Source organism: Anabas testudineus, chromosome 4, assembly GCF_900324465.2.
Source record: "Anabas testudineus chromosome 4, fAnaTes1.2, whole genome shotgun sequence".
Classification (NCBI taxonomy): domain Eukaryota; kingdom Metazoa; phylum Chordata; class Actinopteri; order Anabantiformes; family Anabantidae; genus Anabas; species Anabas testudineus.
In genome coordinates, this window is record NC_046613.1 from 23,191,752 (window position 1) to 23,213,256 (window position 21,505).

Genomic DNA, 21,505 nt, shown 5'->3' on the forward strand with positions numbered 1-21,505 from the left:
TTTACAGTTTTGCAAAACAACAGAATAAAACTTGACATTTTTGACTCATTTTTAAAATTTTCTACTCAATGCACTTGTTTCTAAGTAGTAACATTCACCTTCATCTTTCACTTATCATTCAATTAAATATTGTTTTGGACAATGCAGCCCTGTCTGGTCGGTATTGAGATGGAATGAGCAGCTATTATTATCCTGCTTTATGTCTCTGGCAGTGAAGTGGTGTCAGTCAGAGGCCGGCAGTGGAAACGAGGGGGCCGGCTACAACTGCTGGCTCTCCGAGGTGCTTCATCTCGGGGGCCGAGGCAGCGAGACCTCTAACTGAACCACAACCGTTTGGATGGAGAAGCACTGAGACAGCAGACTCAGCCCATTTCACTGGGTGGAGTTCTTCTACTGCACTATAGGTCTGAAACAAGAAGAGGTGGTGTTCAGAATCGTGCCAGTTTATGAATTTATTATCAAGCAGACATTGTCCCACGGCTCAGATTCATGTTTTTTTCCCATTCTACACTTGTTACTCAGTGGCAGTAATTAGCACCACCATCTGTGATCAATTTGTCAAAGTTGTGTGTCATGAATTGGTCTGTGTTTTAAAAGCTGTATGTGTCTGTTTCACTGTGTCATTTTGGGTGTTGGCGAACAGACTGAGCTCCAAGATTCCTCAGATTCCTCTTAGTCGAAGCCAGTGATAAGGGGAAATGTGAGGTAAGGAGAGGCCTTAGTGTTCTGACAGCAGTTTGCTTGTTGATGGATTGAGGTGAATATTTGAACACCAGACAGACATAAAGAAGCAAATGGCTTTTATGAGCAGCATGATTTATCCATTGAACAAGCTTTGTCGAGCTCCGCCGGCTGAATTTATGGCACTTGACACACGAAACGGGCTATCGGTGCTGTGTTTGGATGTTTGGCAGAGGCCCATGGTACTTTCACACAAAGGGAGCATGAAATATTAGCATTATTTTAAAAGGTTTCCGTATATTAGGGAGGAATTGGGTGTCCTTTTCCAAGATGGTTCACAGTAAAGCCATTCACAGGAATGCTGCTGTCTGGAAAGATTGCTGACAGCCAGACTCTGTGCTGCTTTAGGTGGAAAACAATAAAAGACAAGGTTGCAAAAGTGGTCGCACATTTTCACTAGTTGGAGTAGTTGGAATTTGGCGTTGTTTGTCACAGGATGCTGAGAGGTGTCAGTCAGTGTTAGAAAGGTTTTAACTGGACTGGATGCTCTGCAACAGTGTAAATTAGAAGTACAGTGGGAGCAGTACAGTGTTTAATAATAAAAGTCTAAGAAAAGTAATTACTGCTTTCTTTTCTAACTGATGCTACTAGAAACTAACTAGATATTACTTGATATTCCTTAGAAACTAAGCTGGGGACACCCTTAGGAAAACTAACTCTCACATATATATTCATTCAGCCTTTCACTCCCTCTCCATCCCCCATACAGCTCTCTAACTCTTTGTCAATGAGATAAATTCATCTTTCGCCCAGGTAATTCTCCAGTGGGGCTTTGTTGCGACTTCATATTGAGAGATGCTCTCAAACACTTAAAGTGATGTCTGCCAGCTGGTACTTCTGCTAACTGACCCGGTGGAGGCCTGGGCTACATCACAACATGCTTTTTAATCATTAAATTGTCAAACACACTGTACAGAATAATGACAAGAAAACAAATGACGTGGAGGTTCATGTATCACTATGGTAACATCAAGGTCATCAACTGTGTATTCGTCATTTCTGTGCTAACATTTTCCTAGGCTTCCTTATCTGATGATGCACAATCAGGACTTTAACTTCCTTTGTGTTCATGGATTCGGAGTCTCTCTGTCACGTCAACTTTATTTAATTCTCTGTAATTTCACATTGCATTTCTATCAGATGCCGAAGTTTATAAAATATATACAGGGTAAATATATATAATAAAAGTAGCCACAGAACACAGCATAAAATAAATATCTCAAAGTAATATTGCGCTTAAAAAGGGACGTGCTGTTAATTTAGCTCAGTGTGTCTATATAGGAAACTTTCAAACATGCAGGGTGTGTACGGTACATTCACAAAAGTGAGTGAAAATGATCACCTGTCAGCTTCAGTGACATTAAGCTCTTTCTCCCCTGTTTGAGTGAGAGTCAGACTGTAATTAAAAGGGATTAAGTACTTGAAAAACCAAGACGTGATCAAAAGCAGATTCGTGTTCAGGGAGAAAATACTCATGCACATTTCACCCACAGGTTCGGGTGCGGTTTTCTTTACTATAGAAGCTATGATTTAAGGCGCTGCTCTGCTGTCAGACTTCTGTATATCACACTAAGTGGCTTGTTTGACTCTTACTTGTTTTATGTGATACAGACATATGAGTAAAATGGTTAAGTGGAAGAAAGCGCTTTTAGCAAAAGTATTTTTTCCACTTGTTTAATTCTGGTTTCAGAGTTTTCTTGTAATATCTTGAGTCCTGTCAGTGTGTTTATTTTATGACCATGAGTTTTAATTTTTTAGCTCTCTGTGAAATAATTCAATATTTCACTACTCATGAGTTTGAAATTCTGGACTTGCTGAACATTTTGGCCCATTGGCTGGTTTGTGTCAGTCCTAGAAGTGCTCTGCATTCTTTGGGCGTGGTAAACTAGTGTTTTACATTTACACTAGTGACCACCACAACCAAAACAAAAGGAAAAGTCTTATTACTGCCACTTTTTCTCTGGTTATGTCATTCTTTGTTCACCTTTAGTAGACATTATGAGTCAGTCCCGCTGTCATCCTAGTAATGTATATTTAAAATGAGCCAAGCAAATAACAGCCTCATCTCAAATGCTTTCAGGGATATAATTAATTCAGATTATGATAGGGCTCAGGTAACAGGGCAATTCCCTTACATGGCAAAGGGCTAATTGTCTATGTGGAGTATGAACAGGATCTTTATTTCTGGAAGCCTGGAGGCCATAAATAACTTGTAATAATGTATTTCTTAGAATGATTGTGAAGTGCTTGGTTTTCCTTGCAGGACATCATCACAGGCTCAGCGTTACCTCCCAGTAATCTGACCCCCTGTGGCACTAAAATACAGCCTTTAACTGGGGTGTAGCAGAGACACAGCAACACAATGGCACAAAGAGGCCAGCAGTGTTTTAACATGTTTTAACCATGTCCTATTCATTGTGTTACGGGTTTCTGAGATCAGAGAACAGTCTGTCAAGGGGACACTAAAATGAGTGCGAGGAGCAGAGGAGGGTGGGAAGGAGAGTAGATGGAGGGTTTCCGACGAATACCACTCCCTTGCCACGCGTGAACTGATGTGAATTTAGGTGACAGGCAGCTGTAACCCCTGGGAAAGGATCCATAAGGGGAAAAGGGACAGAGAGGACTGAAAAATGGGATTGACCCTTAACCCTCAGGTTGGTAATGTGATCCTGACATCTCCATTGTGGAGGGAGAGGCATGGGGAGGAGGTCACCGGGGGAAAGGGAAGGTAGCAGCCACACTGCTGATTGGAACTTCCTGTGGTCAGCCACAGTGCTGCAGCCTGGAAACACACAAATGTAAGGGCATATTTCAGACAAGCAGGACATTGAAACAAGTGTAAAACAAGATAAAACGCTGCACTTTTAAGACAAGCAAAGCAAAGACTATTACAACATGTGCTATGCAAGGCAAGGATGGGCTTCACAAAGCCTACACATGTACCAACTGTTGTTTATGTCTAGTGACATTTGCTAATATACAGCCAATGAACCAGGCAACATATGGAGCTTCATCTAAACACCTATTGTGCGGAGATAGTTTCATAAGCTAGAGCTGTACTCTCTCACAGCTTTAGCTTTGTATGATTAAATGTTCTGCAGTTTAATCAGTGAGAGATGTAAAATCTGGAAAATGCCATTATGGAAACTATTTTTCTTTAATCTGCCGTCATTTTGCATGTAACTCTCTACACATAGTTTATTTTATAACTTACCTTTTGTTGCTTTAGTGAATTAACATTTCAAGGAAATGTGAAAATTAAAGGGCGCTTATCTACAGAACACTGACTCTAAAGGAGAGCTGGGAATCAGTGACATCAATGTTCACAAAGCATGCAAAACAGTCTGGTTTTGCTGCGTCATGACTAAGCTGTCAGGATTTGAATAGTGTCATGGGAGGATGCAATGATTTAATTTTTCAGATGCACATTTCTCCTCTTTCCATCTTTTACTACCACTGCACAAATGCCATTTGTATCTATGAGAACATCTTGTGGTGAGGGAGGGTTACTTGTTTTTTTTTTTCATGCATTGTAAATGGTCTTCTAACCAAGCAAAGTCTCAAAGGTTGATTGATTATGCTTTTAGCATTAATGCATTTCTTTAAAAACATATAATTACAATACAGAATGTCATGCTACTTGCATAACCTCTTTTGTGAAAAAGATAATGTCTAGGCTTTGTAGACAAATAATATTGCATAAAGTACAACCAGACTGGTGTCCAATGGCTTTCTTAGGTATGAACTAATATGCCTTTAGGCAGGAAACTCAATCAACTTTTACAAGTTTGAGTAGAGAGTTTGAACTCTCAGGGGTAGAACGATGACTCTAGAGTGATTTATTGTTTAATTGAGCTGACTCGTTAAAGTTAGCTGTAATTGATGCCATAAAAATACTGGTTGCCAGCCAAACTTAAGGTTGTGTAATACCAGAGGTTTATCATGCAAACTACCATACGTGACACTATAAGAGTGCCCCAAACAGAGCTCTGTTTTCTGGTGGCTTTGTCACTAGCAGCTGAAACTAAATGAAAGAAGACGGCTGGGCTTCTGAACCCGAGCAGGCGCTTTAGTCTGCTTGTAGGAGAAATAGAAAGAAAGATTGTGGATTGTGTGTGTGTCTGGCAGTTTGGTATTTCCTGAAGGAGTTTCCTCCTACCGTCAGAGCGGAACCACCCTGGGCCCCTCAGCAGTCCAACCCACATACTGACCCGGTACTGCTCCCAAAGAGAAACAGAGAGACATGGCAGCAGTGTGGAGTTACACTGGATATGAAGGTGTATGAACATAAAGAACCATTGATAAAGACGGTGACAGTGGAGTAGGTTGTTATTAAGGCAGGAACACATGGTCTCGTCAAGCCAAGGCAGCTTCTCCAGTTCTGCTTCAGGCTGTAGGCAGCTCTCCAATGTGCTGAGATTCTGGTTGTTTCTCTGTTGCCCTTATTTGCATACTGCAGCGTTATTTGTATTGCGATGTCAGTGGGTAGATAGATAGATAGATAGATGTATCTTTAGCACCTTACAGTAATTTGTTGACCGTGGTCTGCCCCAGAGATAGCAAGGGAGCATCGAGGATTGAAGGCTAGGATTCCTGCGCTATCAGCCAGCCTTGCTCGGCACAGGGCCTGACGAGAGAAACCTGCCAGACGAGGAGGAGAGAGAAGGGGGAGAGAGGGAGAGAGTCTTGTTGACAGGGTGAGGGAGAGAAGGGTGAGTTATGTTGACTTGATTTTTTGCCCCCTAGTCTCAGCTAGGCTTGGTTACCCACAATTCTCTGCTGCGATGCTCCAGGGAACATGGCAGCGGATCGTAAGATGCACAGAAGCTTCTCGGGACTTCTCATAAGACGTTTCTGTGGTAGGATGTGGGCAGATTTTCAGACTTTAGTAATCTAATAGTAGTCTGCTAGTCGAATGACATTTTTTGAAAAGCTAAATATTTTCTGGTTTGTGCATTGGGGTGGAATTTGAGCATAATGAGAACATCAGTCTTTTATCACCAATTATGTAATGTTATATCGGAATATAAGGTTCAACTGCATGTATTATAGTATTTTGTGGAAATTCTCCTCCAAAAACATGCATGTATATTCTATGACGACAACCTCACTATAACAAACAGTATTGCAAGCTGTCTGATTTCAGTGTATTTTGGTGTATAGTAAATCCTCATATTTCCAAGCACAATAGATGGAAACTGACAACAGGCGTTCAAACATCATGTCACATTTCTGTGCCACAAAACCACCTCAGCTTGCAGCTGACTGTATTAATGCTATTGTTTCTGTGGTGTTCCAGGAAACCACACAACCTTTAGCTTGGAATCAAATGTGTGTTTCAAACAAAATCATTATTTCAGATTGGACACTTCCACATCCTGATTGAGGTTAAAAGGTGATTGGTAGTGAATGCAAGTCCGTATGGAAGTGTAGCTGATGTGAAATAAGAGAATAGTTACGAAAAATATCTGTTGGTTTGAGATGCTGTCACAACTTGCTTTTCTTTATTGTGAGCAGGGACAGAAGGAGAAAACAGGAGCTGAGAGCTGAGACTCTGAGAATGACAGGAAAGGCAGGAAGGAAGGAAAGGAAAGTAGAAAAGTGAGTAAGGGATGGAGGTGTAGCACAGACTCAGAGGGAGTCACTGAGATTTTTAATGTGTGTCTGTGCAAGGGTGTGTATGTCCCATAGACTGGTATGTTTATAAATCAGCGAGTCAGGCAGTGTGTGTCTTGCAAGGCCGGTGTTTCCTGCAGTGTAATCTGAGTCTCTAGTGGAATGTGTGAACCACATCCGACTCCACTCCACTCGAGCCTCCGACTCACTCAATATCCCACTGTAAACAACCTGGCTCTGCCAGAGGTTCTGGAACGGGACAGGTAGAGTCACCAAATCCACTAAAACAACAGAATACAGGAAATGCTTCAAAATAAAAGCATGCTGGCATGTGGAGTCAGCAAAAGTTGGCCTTGGAAGGTGATAGTCAACTGTGACTTTTGGTCAGTGGTTTCTGCAACAAACATCCACCTCTGACTGTGTGTGTGTGTGTGTGTGTGTGTGTGTGTGTGTGTGTGTGTGTGTGTGTGTGTGTGTGTGTGTGTGTGTGTGTGTGAATGTGTGTGTGTGTGTGTGTGTGTGTGTGTGTGAGTGTGAGGTTAATTGTAGCGTGACCTCTCTAATGTCTTTCCCTGGCTTGTTATCTTGATAGGGCAATTAATTCTGGTGCTGCTCTCTTCAGTCGCCCCTGTCTTTACACACTCATATGTTTCTCACACACACACACTTTCGAACCCTCCTGAACTCAAGAGCCCCCACATTCCTGTATCCCTAAGGCTGCTTCAGTGCATTACTTTTCCTTTCTCTCTCCTCTTTACTCCCTCACTCCCTCTCACTCTCTCTCTCAGTGTTGCTCAATTTATTTCTCCTTCTCACTCAATCATTTTCTGAGCTTGCTCATCTGTCATTTTCTACTCCCTTCTACCTCTCTCCTCACTGCTGTGCTTGACCTGAGTGATAAAAAGAAACTCTCAAATCCCCTACTTAAATAGAAGTACAAGCGCCAAAATGTGAAAGCTCCCCACTGCAAGTCCTGCAGACTACGCTTTATTACAACTTTGATTTTATTATAGCTCTGGCCATTGATTCTGGCAGGTACATAAAATGTTTTCACCAAAGAAAGTTGCAAAGTTTATTTCTGAAATGTCTAAATGTGGTAACTTAGCAAATAAATATTGTATATAAGAAATAAATAAAGTAAATGGGGTAGTAAACACAAGTAGTTAAGCAGGCTGTAAAGAAGACAGCAGGTTAGCTAAATTAACTAAATCACTTTACCATAATAAAACCACTAATGAAACCACAATGTTGTACATCTGGAGCAGGAAAATCAGTCTGTAACTGTGATTGAGGTTTGGCTAACATGAGTGTGTTTACAACTACATACACAGCCTGGCCAAAAGAAGTCATTGTCTGGATGTCCCTTAGCAAATAGGTAAGAGCTTTGCACTGGATAGTTGCTGCAGTAATTAAAATGTTTCAGCTGCCAACACAAGGTCACCTGACTATCTGTATGTATTAAATAGTCAAGATTTTTACATCAGTTAATTCTTTCTTCAAAGTTGATAATGCCAGAATTCATCAGATATGATGCCACAGCGACTGTGTTCTGTAAGCAAAGCAGAAAGTGGTCCAAGAAATATTGTGTGACTATTTTAACCCATAAGAACCCATGTGGAACACATGTCCTGAAGTGTTGGTCATACCCAATCAAGAGGAGTATACTACACCCAATTAGAAGAAGACGATGAAGAAGACCTTTATTAGTCCCACACTGGAAATTGTATGGTTACAATAGCAGTTGTTCACTTTGAATATCAAAAAGGCCAATCTGACCAAGGAGCAGTAAATAAAAATAAAGATCTGCAGAATCTCTCCACAGCGAAGGTCGATCAGTCTGTCACTGAAGTACTGAAGACAGGGTATCCTGCAGCGGGTGAGACTCATGGTCCAGCATCGATGTCAGCTTAGCCAGGACCCTTCTGTCACCCACCTCACACACTGAGTCCAGAGGACAACTCTGTACAGAGCTGAACATTATTATTAATGAGAATGTCCCCCATCATACAGACGTTATTACTGATATATTTACAAAGAAGCAGCATTTTAATCTGTGATGTTCAGGTCGAATAAGAGAGAATTTCTTCTTTTGCAACTTTAGATAAAAAGGCACTTTTGTACTTGATACTACAGAATTTCTAGAAAAGGTATAAGCCACAACAAAAGGTTAATACAACAGTCACATGTAGTGTAGTGCGTAAAAGGTTTTATATTTCCCAATAATACAATTTCGGCTTTAACTAAATGTTTTTTGTTACTTCGAACTGCTGCTTGAATTCTTTTCTCGCCTTCCCTCCTTCCAGAACTCAATGTCTCTCAGACTCTTTGGATTCTGAGCATGCTCAGTTTGCAGACTGGAGCAATCACTTCCCCTGAGTGGCAGACAGTTCACTTTTTTCCTCCCAGCCTTATCGCTCCATCGATAGACATAGAAAGAGAGAGTTAGTGTGCTAGAGAGCAAGTGAGGGAGCCACGTTTTGCTCTCTCTTCCTCTCTCCATCTCCCTCCTTTCTACACAGTCAGACTCTCAAGCTCTGGCTGTCCCTGTTTGGGCACGATGAGAACGGCAGATTACTGGGGCTGATAAGATGAGGAATGCTGCACAGAGAGGAAGCCCCGTTCTGAAGGAGGAGATTTAGCCTATAGAAGACTGTCCTCTCCATATGTCATCCAACACCCTCCAATACCAACACTGGCCTTTTCCTCGTCTTCTGTCTTCCTCCACGCCGTAGTGGCAGGATAGAGACAAGAAGGGGAAGGGAGTGAGGATTGAAATCCGTTGACCCAGGACCAGTGGGCATGCCCATTCAAGCCTCCCTTTTTCTCCTGCCTGTCTTTTACTTTAAATCTCTTCAATAATGAGACACAAAATTTACAATTCAATGTAAAAAAAATTTTATTTAAGTCTTTAATTTCTTTCTTTAAACAAAAACCTAAATCTGTGATGAGTTCATTTTAATATATTTTTAATATAAATATAAATAAATCTGTTTTTAATTGTTATCTAAGTTTTAGTTTTGGGCTTAATGGCAGATTTGATAGCATGTTATTGAAAAGCGCTATCATTCCAAATCAACTATTCTTAAATCTGCTTATAAAACTGATTTAAACCTCATTTCTCATTTTTCAATCTGAAAGACATTGAATTTTATAACTGAAACTAAAAGTATTTAATTTACATAAATTAAACTCAGGTTCCCATAGATAAATTACTTATCTCATGTTTGTCAAAATCAGTCACTCCCAAACTTTTTTGTCTTTATAACCTTTTGAAACATTACTATGTGTTGGTTGTTAGCAGTTTAGCAGAAGTACTGAAGTAGTAAAGGGATGGAAGGAGGTAAAGCATCTCTAAAATGGAAAGGTCAAGGTGCTGTTGTCCATTTCATGGTTGGTCCGAACCATTTGGCTGCAAATGGGATGAATAGCATATTAGTCTGGAGTGATCATAATGTTTTGACTTATCAGTATACTTATTTTTTGTAATTCTGACATTGAGAGCTGTGCTTCATTTTTTCCAAGGTTGGAATTGATCAGTTCCCACCCAACCCTACTCAGGAATGATGAAATCAGTTTTAATGTCTTCAGTCACATTGTTCATGCGATAACACTCAGTCCTTGAAATTATTTAAAGTGTGTGTGGTTTTAGAGCATTCACATCACAGAAATCCCCAGCATTCTTTTCGTCCCTGAGCAAATCCAACAATAGAGCATGGAATGAGCGATGGTTGGAGAGAGTCGGAGTCGAGTCGGGAGGATATTGTACGTTAGCATGTTTAGAGAGCAGCTGAGGAGAAAAACAGAGAAAGAGAGGGAGAAACGATGTGTGAGAGGTTAGTAAATAGTGTGTTAGGAGATGAAGGTTTTTTGTGTGGAACCAACCCAACATTGAAGACCCTAAAAGCACAACCAGAGCCTCACTTAGATCATATATATCAGATCATCTGTGTGTATTAGCTTCACTGTGTCCGTGTACTTGTCATATCTGTCACCTTTACCAAAACAGTCCCTAAAATGTTGGCAGGTATGCAACGTGCAGTGTCTGTAACATGTATAGTATATATTGGTATGTGTGTTTGTGTGTAATGGGAGCTAATGGATAACTCGGTGTAGATTGTTCACGTGATGTGCCTGAGGACTTTGTGGAAGTGGCCTCTTAAAACATAGCTTAGTTTTTACATATGTTTGCTATAATTACAGTTTTGATAATGAATCATCTTGGTAACAACATTGTACTCACAAAGTTACTCGCTAAGGTTCTTGGTAGTACTCAGGTTTTAAGTCACCATGTTGGTTAAACTCAAAGTACTAGGAAGAGTAAACACTGAAGTCAGTAGTCTAACAGACTGTAATTCTGGTTCAACTGTGACTTACCATACTTACCATACTTGGGCATCTTTCCTGTATAAAAGAGAATTGTGCCAATATTTTGGTTGCCCTCAGTTTCAGTTCTATATCTTATTAAAGTGGTTTACGTCATTATTTCTTTTATCTGTGATTGTTTGACTTGTATTTCTTGTCCTGCAGCAGTTGGTTATTGCAGTGTTGAAGTTCTCAGTAATTGCTTTGGTGTGTACCATCTTATGCAACCAAAACGATTGCACAAACCTACTAAAATAAGACCAAACTTATAATTTGGTGTGTCTTTGAAATATTCAACAGGTTAAGCCTATTCATGTGAAGTTTTGCAAGAAAACAAGTAAACCATTGTGTTCCCAACTGAAATGTAACAATCGGAGATAAGACTGCTGATTTTGCAGCTAAAAGACCACATCTGGAAAGTCCAAAGAGCAAACCAGAATGCTGTGAGCCAAACATGAGAAGGACATTCACAGTATATAGTTGCTTTTTATGTGCTTATAGTCATTTCACAATTACTATACTCTAGTCATTTTCACCTTTTCAATGTTTTCTGTGGCATCTTAGTGTGACTTCCCTCTAGTTGTTGCAGTTGTTTTAGATGGACTTGGGAAGTATTCAGTGCATTTTCTCAAATTCTTGCAGCACATGCACTGACAAATGATGTCTTCCTTTCTTTGCGTCAATGACTTTGGAAGACAATGACAAGCTTCTAAAATATATTGTATATCATTTATGTTTCCAAATGAGCAGTTTGCAATCCCAGGTTTGCTCTTTGTCCAAGTCTAGAAATATTGGCAGTGCAAAACTTCAGATCCCAGACTTTTCTCTCTCAACAATCAGCATCTGTACCTAAACACAGAGGCTGGGTGTCAGAGCACAGACAGGGCCCCTCTTTGCTTTACTGAGATTACACAACAATTAAGATAAGACTAGATGACATTTTCCTCTCCTTCTCAGTCTCTCTCCCTTCCTCTCTCTCTCTTTCTTTTTGTAGTATGATTGTAAAGAATGTTGTTTAAAGATTGTTTAAAGAAGGGAAATTATGTTCTCCTTTGATGTCTCCTGAAATATGAAACACCCAGAGGCTGATAGAAATGCTAAACACTCACCACACACACAGGCTTTACTGCACAAAGTGCTACTTCACCCAAACTTTATTATACAAACCCACAAACAGACTAAACACACCTTCACTTTTCACTGGAAATGACTCAACTGCTCAATTTACATTTGACCTCAGTGGACGTGAACAGTCACCTGAGTCCCCTCCTTCTCTTTTTTTACCTTTTTTCCTCTCTATCTCCCTCCCTCACTCTCTCTCTCTATCTCTCACTCTCACAGTCTGCAGCTTTCTGCTGACTCCAGGAATTATGATCTGTTTCCCGTCCACAGGAATAATAGAATACAGAAGGGGGGGATTGGAGGAGGTTCGGCAACAGTTCTGTGGAACAGTAGTGAAGAGTCCAGCTCCGCTGTGGTTACACTGTGTGTGTGCGTCTGCAAATGCGTTTATATCCAGATGTGCGAATGTGCGATATTTTCCTCCTCATTTCCATAAACTTCACACATTAAAAGATTATCCTTGGACGTGGACACACACGCAGAAACACAAATTTAACCTCGATTAACGGCCATAAATCGGCCCCCTCCCCCTGTTGTCTTGACACTAAACGCCTCTCGTATACAAGTACGCGGCAGGCTGCAGATACTTCTCCAAAGCTTTGCCAGAGGCTTTGGGCACTTAACACTATCGGCAGTCAGATCCAGCTGCTCGAGTGTGTGTGGAGTGTGTGTGGAGTGTGTCCTCATCCACGTAAATATTTATCACGTGCCCCCCAACCCCGGAATTTTAATGAGCACTGATGGAGAGCAATCAACACAGCAGAGCCCAGAGAGGAGAGAGAGACGGAAAGAGAAGCAAGGAGATGAAGTGAGGTGACACTTTGTGCAGTGATGTGATGTGATGTGATGGGACTTTTACGTTTTTCAGTAGAGAATCACTTTCATGATTCTGCAAGTGTTTCCTGTTGTTTTCTTTCTGTGTGTGGGGGTGTCCTGCATTGGACCATTTTGTAAATGGAAATGTTTACTCCTCTAAGATTTTACTCATGCATGTCTGTGTTGCTCTCTGTGTGTTTCTGTGTGTAGTGCTCATCAGAATGACAGGGCCACCCTTTAGAGGTCACTTAACACATTGTGTACAGGCCAAGCTGCATGGGGAGTCGGGGCAGGAAACCTGAGCTATAACTCACACAGCTCTCTTACTCGCTCTCTCTCACACACACAGAAAGACACACACACACTGGACCTGACCTTTGACGCTTGGATGGGAGTGGCCCATAACTGTCTTGGATTCCTAGAGACACAGCAGCTCACAATGGATTTAAATTTACCTCACTGATGCTTTATTGGCTGGATTAATTAAATTACTAAAGAGTCCAAGCTTTAAATCAAACCCACTGGACTTCATTGAACATTTTTTATACTAATTCCTCATTTATTAATAGGCATTATTTATTTGAAGCATTGATTTAAAGCTCGTCATTGAATGTATATCTTGACAATGTGTCCTGATAGACATAAAACTGTCTGATGTGTCTTGAACACACGTGGCCTGATCTGCCAGTCTGAGCAGTGACCAGTTCAGCCAGAAAAAGGTCTGTTACAATAGTTTTATTGTAATAGTTTTGTGCACCATTGTTGAAGCAAGTTGTACAAAGTCTACAGTATAATAATTCAGAGTTTTTATAAAAAAGACACTCGATGGCAGGCACATTTCCACATACTGTAAGTGTCTGATTTCACCCCTCCCCTCCTCACTTCCCTCCAGCTCAAACTGAGGGCCTTTTGTCTTTTAAAGGAAGTGATAAGTCGAGGCGATGCTGGCGGAGGTGTGTTAGAAATTGACCAGTGACAGATTTGTGGCTGTGGGTCTGTACGACCAGAAATGATGAAGCTCTATCTTTTTTGCTAGTATCCCGCCATCTGCACACACACACCAGCTCACACACCTGGCTGAGTGGCGAGCGCAGCTCCCTCTGTTCCTGCAGACAGACAATGGCGTCGGGGCTGCGGAGAGAGAACTGCTTTTTCCCTGTTTGTCTCTCCGTTATGTCCTCGTCACTGTCATAATAACGACTCATCCTGGGTATAAACAGCATAGGATCGGGGTTGAGTCCTTTCATCCAAACCCCAGCAAGTTCAAAGGTCAGAACATCTGGGTCTGGTTGGAACATCTGGGTCTGCTGGGGACACGGAGACCGTGGGCTCCAGACTCTCACAGCGTTCTCGGCGGCTTTATCTGATTTTCTTTGAAGTCTCTGTATTCGCAGCCTCATGTCCACTACTGTACAAATACCAGAGACGCTACTGGACTTCCCAGACCACATCACAGTCTCCCAGCATGCAACCCTCAGAGAGAGAGAGACAGAGAGAGACAGAGGAGAAAGAGAAGAGAGATGTTTTCTTGGAAACGTTTGATCTGTGTCCCGTTAGTGGGTGGGTTTCCAGCAGGAAGAATAATAAATGTATTTTATGGACATATAGCATTTTTCATATCCTTACATACAACTATTGTAGGTGCTTGTGTTTATGTGTTCACACGCTGCTGCATGTTGTGTGTGCCCTTATGTGTTTCGGGTCAGCCCTGGTGTGCTGCTGATTTATTTAAAGGCCTTACAGTGATACCAGAATTCCTTTGCGTTAAATGCCTGCTCTGAGTGCCTTGAACTGTGCGCCTGTGCACTTTATGGACCGTGATCACACTCTATTTATCTCTCACTTTTACATTTTTTAGGGATTATTTTTTATGGCTTCTCGTCTGTATCAGAGTGGAGAGTGTCGAGAAAAGGTGAGGAGGGAAAGATGGGAGAGGATAGACGATGAAGTAGGACAGCAGACTCTGGAGTTAAAATGCTTTGAGTATTAGCACTATTCTCCTCTAAGTGCAAGACTGTATTGGCAAACATATGGCAATTACAGTCTTATACCGAGCCAAGTTAGTCTCTGTTCCACTAACGTTTGAACAAACAAAAAATCTTCCTAAAAAGGTTTCTATCCCAGCTGACACGGGACAAGAGGCACCAATCACAGGACATGGCTGTAAACATGGAAAAACATTTAGTGTATGTTCATATTCACACTTACGGTGACAGTGTTAACCTCTGCTGCCTTTAGCCACTTCAGCCTGAGACCATTAACCCACTAAAACTGGCCCCTGAGCATGAACATAGAACTTTGACTCTATTTATTTGTCCTTAAGTAATTGAAGTTAACTTCTGGATTAGCATGAAATCCTGGTTCGTTGGAATGTCAAAGCTCCTCGTCTATGTTCATAATGACTTAAGAAGTCAAACACAAGTCCTTGAGAGCGTGTCTGTGGTCAGGGGCGTTGATGCTCTCTCGCTGGCTCGTAAACTGGTCTCAGATGTGCATATTGTCATTTAATCTGTAAATTACGTCCAGTGTTCACAAGATGAGTGACACAGTTTGTCACGGCTAATTTTCAGCTTTTTTCCACCAGTTGTTATTATCAATGCTTCATATTTTGAGGCACGGGGAGAATGCTGCTTTAAACAGGATGTACCAAAATGTTGGGTTTGGTTCCAAATCAGATCCATATGAAGATTATATTGTGCCCCCATCTGTTAGTAGTTCATGTTGAATTATTCGCTACATGCTCTGTTTGGGGTGAGTTCACTTGGCCGCAGAACGCTCTTGTTAGCAGTATGGAAGCAGCTTTTATTCCACTGAGCTACACTGATCTACAGATGGATTTGTGAGGGTGAGATTGTCTTTCACCTGCAGAAATCCTTGGTTGAGAAAGTCCAGGCTCTGGATTAACTTCCTGGATGCTGAACTTTGTGGTTGTGTGCTAAGACGGCAGACTTAGCAGTCTAGAGTCTGATTTCAGCAGATGTTCTGCTGCCAAACTCGGATGAAGATTTCAGAGTCCAGGTATGACGATGATGATCATACAAGGCGCAGCTTTTCTTACTAATGAGACCAGTACAGATACCAAAATGTCAGTGTATTGAAATTCATCATGTAGAGTAATGTGATATATACTGCATTATTTTACAAAATAAGTTTCTAATTGAAGTTAGACACTAATAATGGTGTCAGAGCCTCAAAAACATAGTGTGAATGTTGATCATAGTCGTCTTCACTGATGTAATGGAACTTTGTGGCGTCATTAGTCAACAGTGGTTTATCTGGTCTCTATTGGAATGATTTCATGTTTTCATTATTAAATCTTCAGCCAATGTGCCCGTTTATACCTTCAAACATAACGGTTCATAAAATCTGCTTCTTTCCATGAGGCTGCTCATGAATTGTCCAAATGTAAGACTCAGTAAGACGGAGCAACACAGTCACAAGTAGGTGGATGGGTTAGGGTTAGGGTTAGGGTTAGGGGTACATTTGCATCTGTTAAGGACGTGTCCCCCCTCTAAGATACTGTTGCTTCAGTCATATTAAACAGGCCCTCAGTGTGTGGTGTCATTGGTCCACCCTGGGTCATAAATCTATATTGAGCACATCATTCGTTCAGCATTCACAGCCTTCATAGACTATGCTGGAGTTTGTAGTCTTGTTGCTAGAACACTGCTAGAACAATTACTTCTCCATTTCCAGACATGAGATGACAAAGATAACGCTGTTTGATTTGGTTTGTGCAAGTTTGCTGGTTAAACTTGGTCTAATGTGAACTTTCATCTGTGAATCAAGCTTGTTTTCAAACCACCAGGTGTATTGGCTTCAGTTAAAGTGAATGAAAGACAGCACACACCTAAACACTGCAGATAATTACGAGCTGCAGCAGATCATAAGAGAAGTTGTTGCCATTTGGCAGATCCTTAACTGAGCTGAGCATCAGTAGGGGGGGCTCTTCTCCCATGGCTTTGGTTTCAGTAATTAACAATAGGTCACAGCTCAGAGTTTATTTCACTTAATTCAATTTACATATGAATGTACACAGCAGCTAAACAAAAGGCAACTGCGGGGATTTTTACACTGTTCCCTGCAGCACTCTGACTTTCCTACATTTGTTCCCCTTCACTTTTCTTTTGTCATCTCACTCCCACAAGCTTGTATCAGATGGAACATACCCTCTTGGCATTCAGCGATCAAGTCAATGCAGTCAGCTTGGAATATAAAACATCATGTCACAGCATCGCACAAATTTAAACCAGGCTCAGTTGAGCTGAAAATTATTATCTGTAATGCTCGGGCCAGCTTCAGCATATGTGACGAGTCTAGTTGATGTTTGTTTTATACCAGCTATCAAATGTTCTCCATTACAAACTCTAATCAATATAATTATGAAGCAAGTGGATTATTTAATGTAATTGTGGAGTAAGTCGCTCTATAATAATTACATTCAGCCCCATGATGAATTATGTCTCATTGCTGTAGGTAATTAGTCTGAAAATGTTTCCAATTATGGATTCAGAGCCAAAAATTGATGTGAGTAATGTACAGGGCTGCTCACATGAGAAAGAGCTGTTTGTCCTGCTCGTACAGACGCAGCAGAAAATGGGCTGTAGCTTTCATCTGCTGGGCTGTATGTAAACCATGTGAAGTTAAAAATAAAAAAAGGCAGCTCACCCAGAACTGAACCAGGTTTTCAGCTGCAGTGCAACAATATCAATCTGAACAGCTTCACAGACTGAATCAGTCGGTACTTGTTCAATATGTGTGTGTTTAGTGTTTCTGCCTTTGTGTGTAATCAGAAGAGTGTGATTAAGCACTGTGGAGCCTCGGTGGGATGTGGGTCCCGGCTCTGTAAAAAGCTGAACTATGCCAGTGCTCCTGTGAGCGTTCCGCTGTAATAAGATCACCCAGAAAAGACATTTTCAAGAGGTCCCGTGTCAGATAAAAACACTGCTCTCTCTTTACACTTAGCCCCTTGTGTACTTAGGTCTGGGCTGTTTTCATAGTTTGGGTTAGGCGCCCTATTCCCAATTAATGGGAACGCTTTACACAATAGAGTCCTTGTTGTTACAGCAGTTTGGAGAAGACCCTTTTCTGTTTGGACATGACAGTGCCCGTCTTTAAGCTCATTTCCATGAAGGAATAGTTTTCCCAGTTTGGTGCGGAGGAACTCGACTTCCACCCCGACCCCCGCCCCATTCAACACCTTTGGGATAAACTGGAACGCCGACTGTGAGCCAAGCTTTATCAACCAGCATCATTATTTCCCAGTTCTCAGATCCCAAAATGTTCCAGAAATCTGAAAAACCAGAAGAGAACGAGATATTAAAGCAGCAAAGCAAGTTATTTCAGTTCTAGGCTGATTGTGCAACACCTGTGGACACAAACATATACGACTGAAACCCCAGAGATGAAAATATCGCTTCAAAATAAAGGTGGGAATATAAGACAGCGAGGGAGACGAAGCAAGAAGCAAAGGAAGCTTCACATAACGTCGAGGATGTCGGCTGCAGGGAAGGAGTTCTTCCTTTTCTGCCTCTTGGTGGTCTGAGACGGGGTCTCGCCGGATCTTGAACTCAGTGCAAAACACAACAGGGGAATAATGAGTAAGAGGGTTGTAGGGGTGGTGGGGGGTCCTGGACTGGGGGTTACACCACCAGAGTCCCACAATTCATCATGCTCTGGCACCGACGGGGGCTGTCTGGACAGATCGGTGGTGGGGAGCCGAGAGAGAGGATTGATGGCGAGTAAGACTCTATGACCTCCCTTATTCCCCCGAGAGGGAAGATAGTGTGTGTGTGTGTGTGTGTGTGTGTGTGTGTGTGTGTGTGTGTGTGTGTGTGTGTGTGTGTGTGTGTGTGTGTGTGTGTGTGTGTGTGATCATTACCCCCCCCCCCCCGTCCCTTGCATCCTGTCGAAGACGTCAAGTTTGTGCATTGGGTTTTGAGTTCACTACGTCTTAATATCAAGACGACACATCAGCTGCTGCAGGATTCTCCTCCTCCTCAGTGTTAGATCAGACATGACAGATGATTTGTTTTCCTTTCTCCACTCTCTCTCTCTCTCTCTCTCTCTCGTCCCTCCTCTTTTTCCCTCCTTCTCTTTCCTTTCTCTGTCTTTCACAGGACTACCTACAAGGTGACAGCACCAAAGCGTATCAGAAGTTGGGTTGGAAACCACAGGTGACGTTCGAGGTGTGTGATTAGTTAAAACACACCTGGCAGGGCTGAGTTTCACAGTCATAATAGGAATTAAATCCAATGAACTAAAGAAAGAATGAAGATAAAATACCAAAACAATGCAGTCCAATGACAAATAGAAGAAGAATATGTTTGAAAGCTGGCTGGGTTTAGGACGGTGTGTGGGATAGTAAAGATTTTTCTTACACTGAGTGTTTTTTCTACTTTTCTTGCTCATTGTTTATTAGGTTCAATTTACCAGGTAGGGAGGTTAAATGAAGTCTTTAATATTCATGAACTAACTTCACTTTATACATAAAAGAAATATTAGTTCTTTTATTGAAACTAGAAAGCTGCTAATTGAATCTTTAAAACAACCAAAGAAAATAATATTCTCTCAATAGATATGAAAAAGACATGCAGAGCCACGTATAGTGGGTCTAACTAAGATTCACTGCTATTGACTTAGTCCTGCAGTGAAATAATCATTAACTGTGGTAAAGAAAATAGAGAAATATAGTTTTGTATTAAACTATACATTTTATACATTAAAGTAAAAATGTTGTATAAAGAAAAGCTGCTGTTCAAGAACTTTAGCTAAATAAAAAACAAGACTAAATCTGGACACTGCTGTAGGAAACACTGAAAATAATAATCACTGAGTCTTAATATCAAGTCTTAATCAACATGTTTCCACTGACGGTCTGTAAAAGATAAGAATGATTTAGTGTCCAGCTTTAATACCGTGTTTTATGAAACCCTCACTGCTGAAACATCCGTCTCCCAGCATTACAGTGAGTCGGTATCTTCATCAGACACAGTGTGAACATGAAACAACGCTCTGCTGTGAATTATTCACCGTTTCATATTGTTTTAGTATCATCTGCGTTTCCCTGACTTGTGACTCTGCAGGAGCTGGTGAAGGAGATGGTGGACGCAGACATCGAGCTGATGAAGAAAAACCCAAACGCATGAGATGAGGCCAAATCAGTCAGTCCGTCCAGGACGCAGAGGATTTTAACACTCCGGTGTTCATGTCGTCTTTTTACCTTTATGACTCGTTCAGATGAAGTAATTGTGTCTTTTCTTTATTAAGGACGTTAGATTAAACCTTCCATTGCCTTTGTGTTGTACCTTTTCTCTAGTATCTCGTCATTAGTTGTGATTTATTGTTTCGTAGCAAAGATGCCTTTGATATTTTTAACAGGGATCATGTCATAATTCCAGTAGATGACACCTTTTAATGGTTTATTTATGCCTTTGTTCATTTTCATTGTGGACTGATGAAGATGTAGATTCTGTGATTTCTTCTTTTAGAGAGTGAATTGGAAGAATATGTAAGTAAATGTAAGAATAAAGAATTTAACTTTAATTGTTAATAGGAAGTGATAGGGACCTGGAATAAATGAACCGTTTGGTAAAATAAAGTTTGATCTTTTTCCATGTTGGTCTCATGTTTTTTATTTGTTTGTTGGATGATCACAAACTGTGATAACAGAAATATTTCTGTATGTGTGTGTGTTTATATTATTTTTTTATTTCTCTGTGTGTGTGTTTGTTCCATTTAGGTCAACAAATGAAAATCTGGAGGATGAAAGCTGCGAGCAGGATTTAAATGCAGGTATGAAATAAAAGTACGTGTGTGTGTGTGTGTGTGTGTGTGTGTGTGTGTGTGTGTGTGTGTGTGTGAGTGTGTGAGTGTGTGTGTGTGTGTGTGTGTGTGTGTGTGTTACCCAGGTTGTGCAGAGGTCGGCTGGCTCCCCTCCTGTCGTCCTCTCCAGCCTCTTTTTCTCACCGAGCACACTGCGCTCTGTTATTCAGCAGGAAGTGCGTCTTTCCCCGGGCTCCGAGCTCCTTTTTGACCGGTCTGACTCTTCTGCTGGTTCACATTTATTATCAAATAGCTACAGACGTGATTTTAAAAATAGTGACTTGTCTGTATTTAATTTAAATATTCGGACAGAATAAAAACATGATTTAATCTAATTCTGCAGTTTTAAATTAAATTAAACCGTATTTGGATCCATCCGTTTACTCACTGGACCGGTTTCTGTGGGGTTCAGGTTTTTATTCTGTGTTTTTTATTCTGTTTTTAATGTTTCTTCTTCAGCCTTTTTATTCGTGCAGCCTGTGGATGTATTTGTTTTCCAGTATTAGTAGTAGCAAAATATACTTCTATCAGAAAGTAAAAGTACTTATTATTCAGCAGTGTTTTATTATTATATGTTATTATATGACCTCATTATTAATGCAGATATGTTCAGTAGTTACAGCAACATGTTATTTCTCAGATTTAGTTTTTTGGCGGAGATGAAACATCAAAATATTCAGATGTTGAAGAAGTTTGAAATTTAACTCAGTCATTTTACTGGTTTGACTTTCAACTTGTTCGAAGCCCTGAAGGTCTCAGTGAGCGGTCTGAGGAGGGCGGGGTCCCCTCGGTCTGTTTTTGAGGTCAACACCTACAGGACATTTAAAAGTGTCTCTGATCGTCCTGGACAGCGCCGCATCTGTGCGCGCTCTGAATTAGAACCAGATGTGGCTCTGAGCTTGTTTGGGCCCCTGAAACCGCGCTGAGAGCACAAAACACACACACACACACACACACACACACACACAGGTGCACCGCGCAGCGCTCAACAACAATTACGCAAGACGTGATCAGGTTTATTGTT

General features: G+C 41.2%; 1 protein-coding gene across 1 annotated transcript in view; it reads left to right on the forward strand.

Moving 5' to 3' along the window:
• The window catches only part of gmds (GDP-mannose 4,6-dehydratase), a 141,950-nt gene extending 121,676 nt beyond the window's left edge, over window positions 1–20,274 (forward strand). Inside the window, exons 10-11 of the mRNA XM_026345649.1 lie at window positions 18,777–18,845; window positions 19,743–20,274. Of these exons, the coding sequence (XP_026201434.1) occupies window positions 18,777–18,845; window positions 19,743–19,805 (132 nt within the window). The 3' untranslated portion in view covers window positions 19,806–20,274. The remainder of the gene's footprint in view (window positions 1–18,776; window positions 18,846–19,742) is intronic.
• Window positions 20,275–21,505: the final 1,231 nt, after the last annotated feature.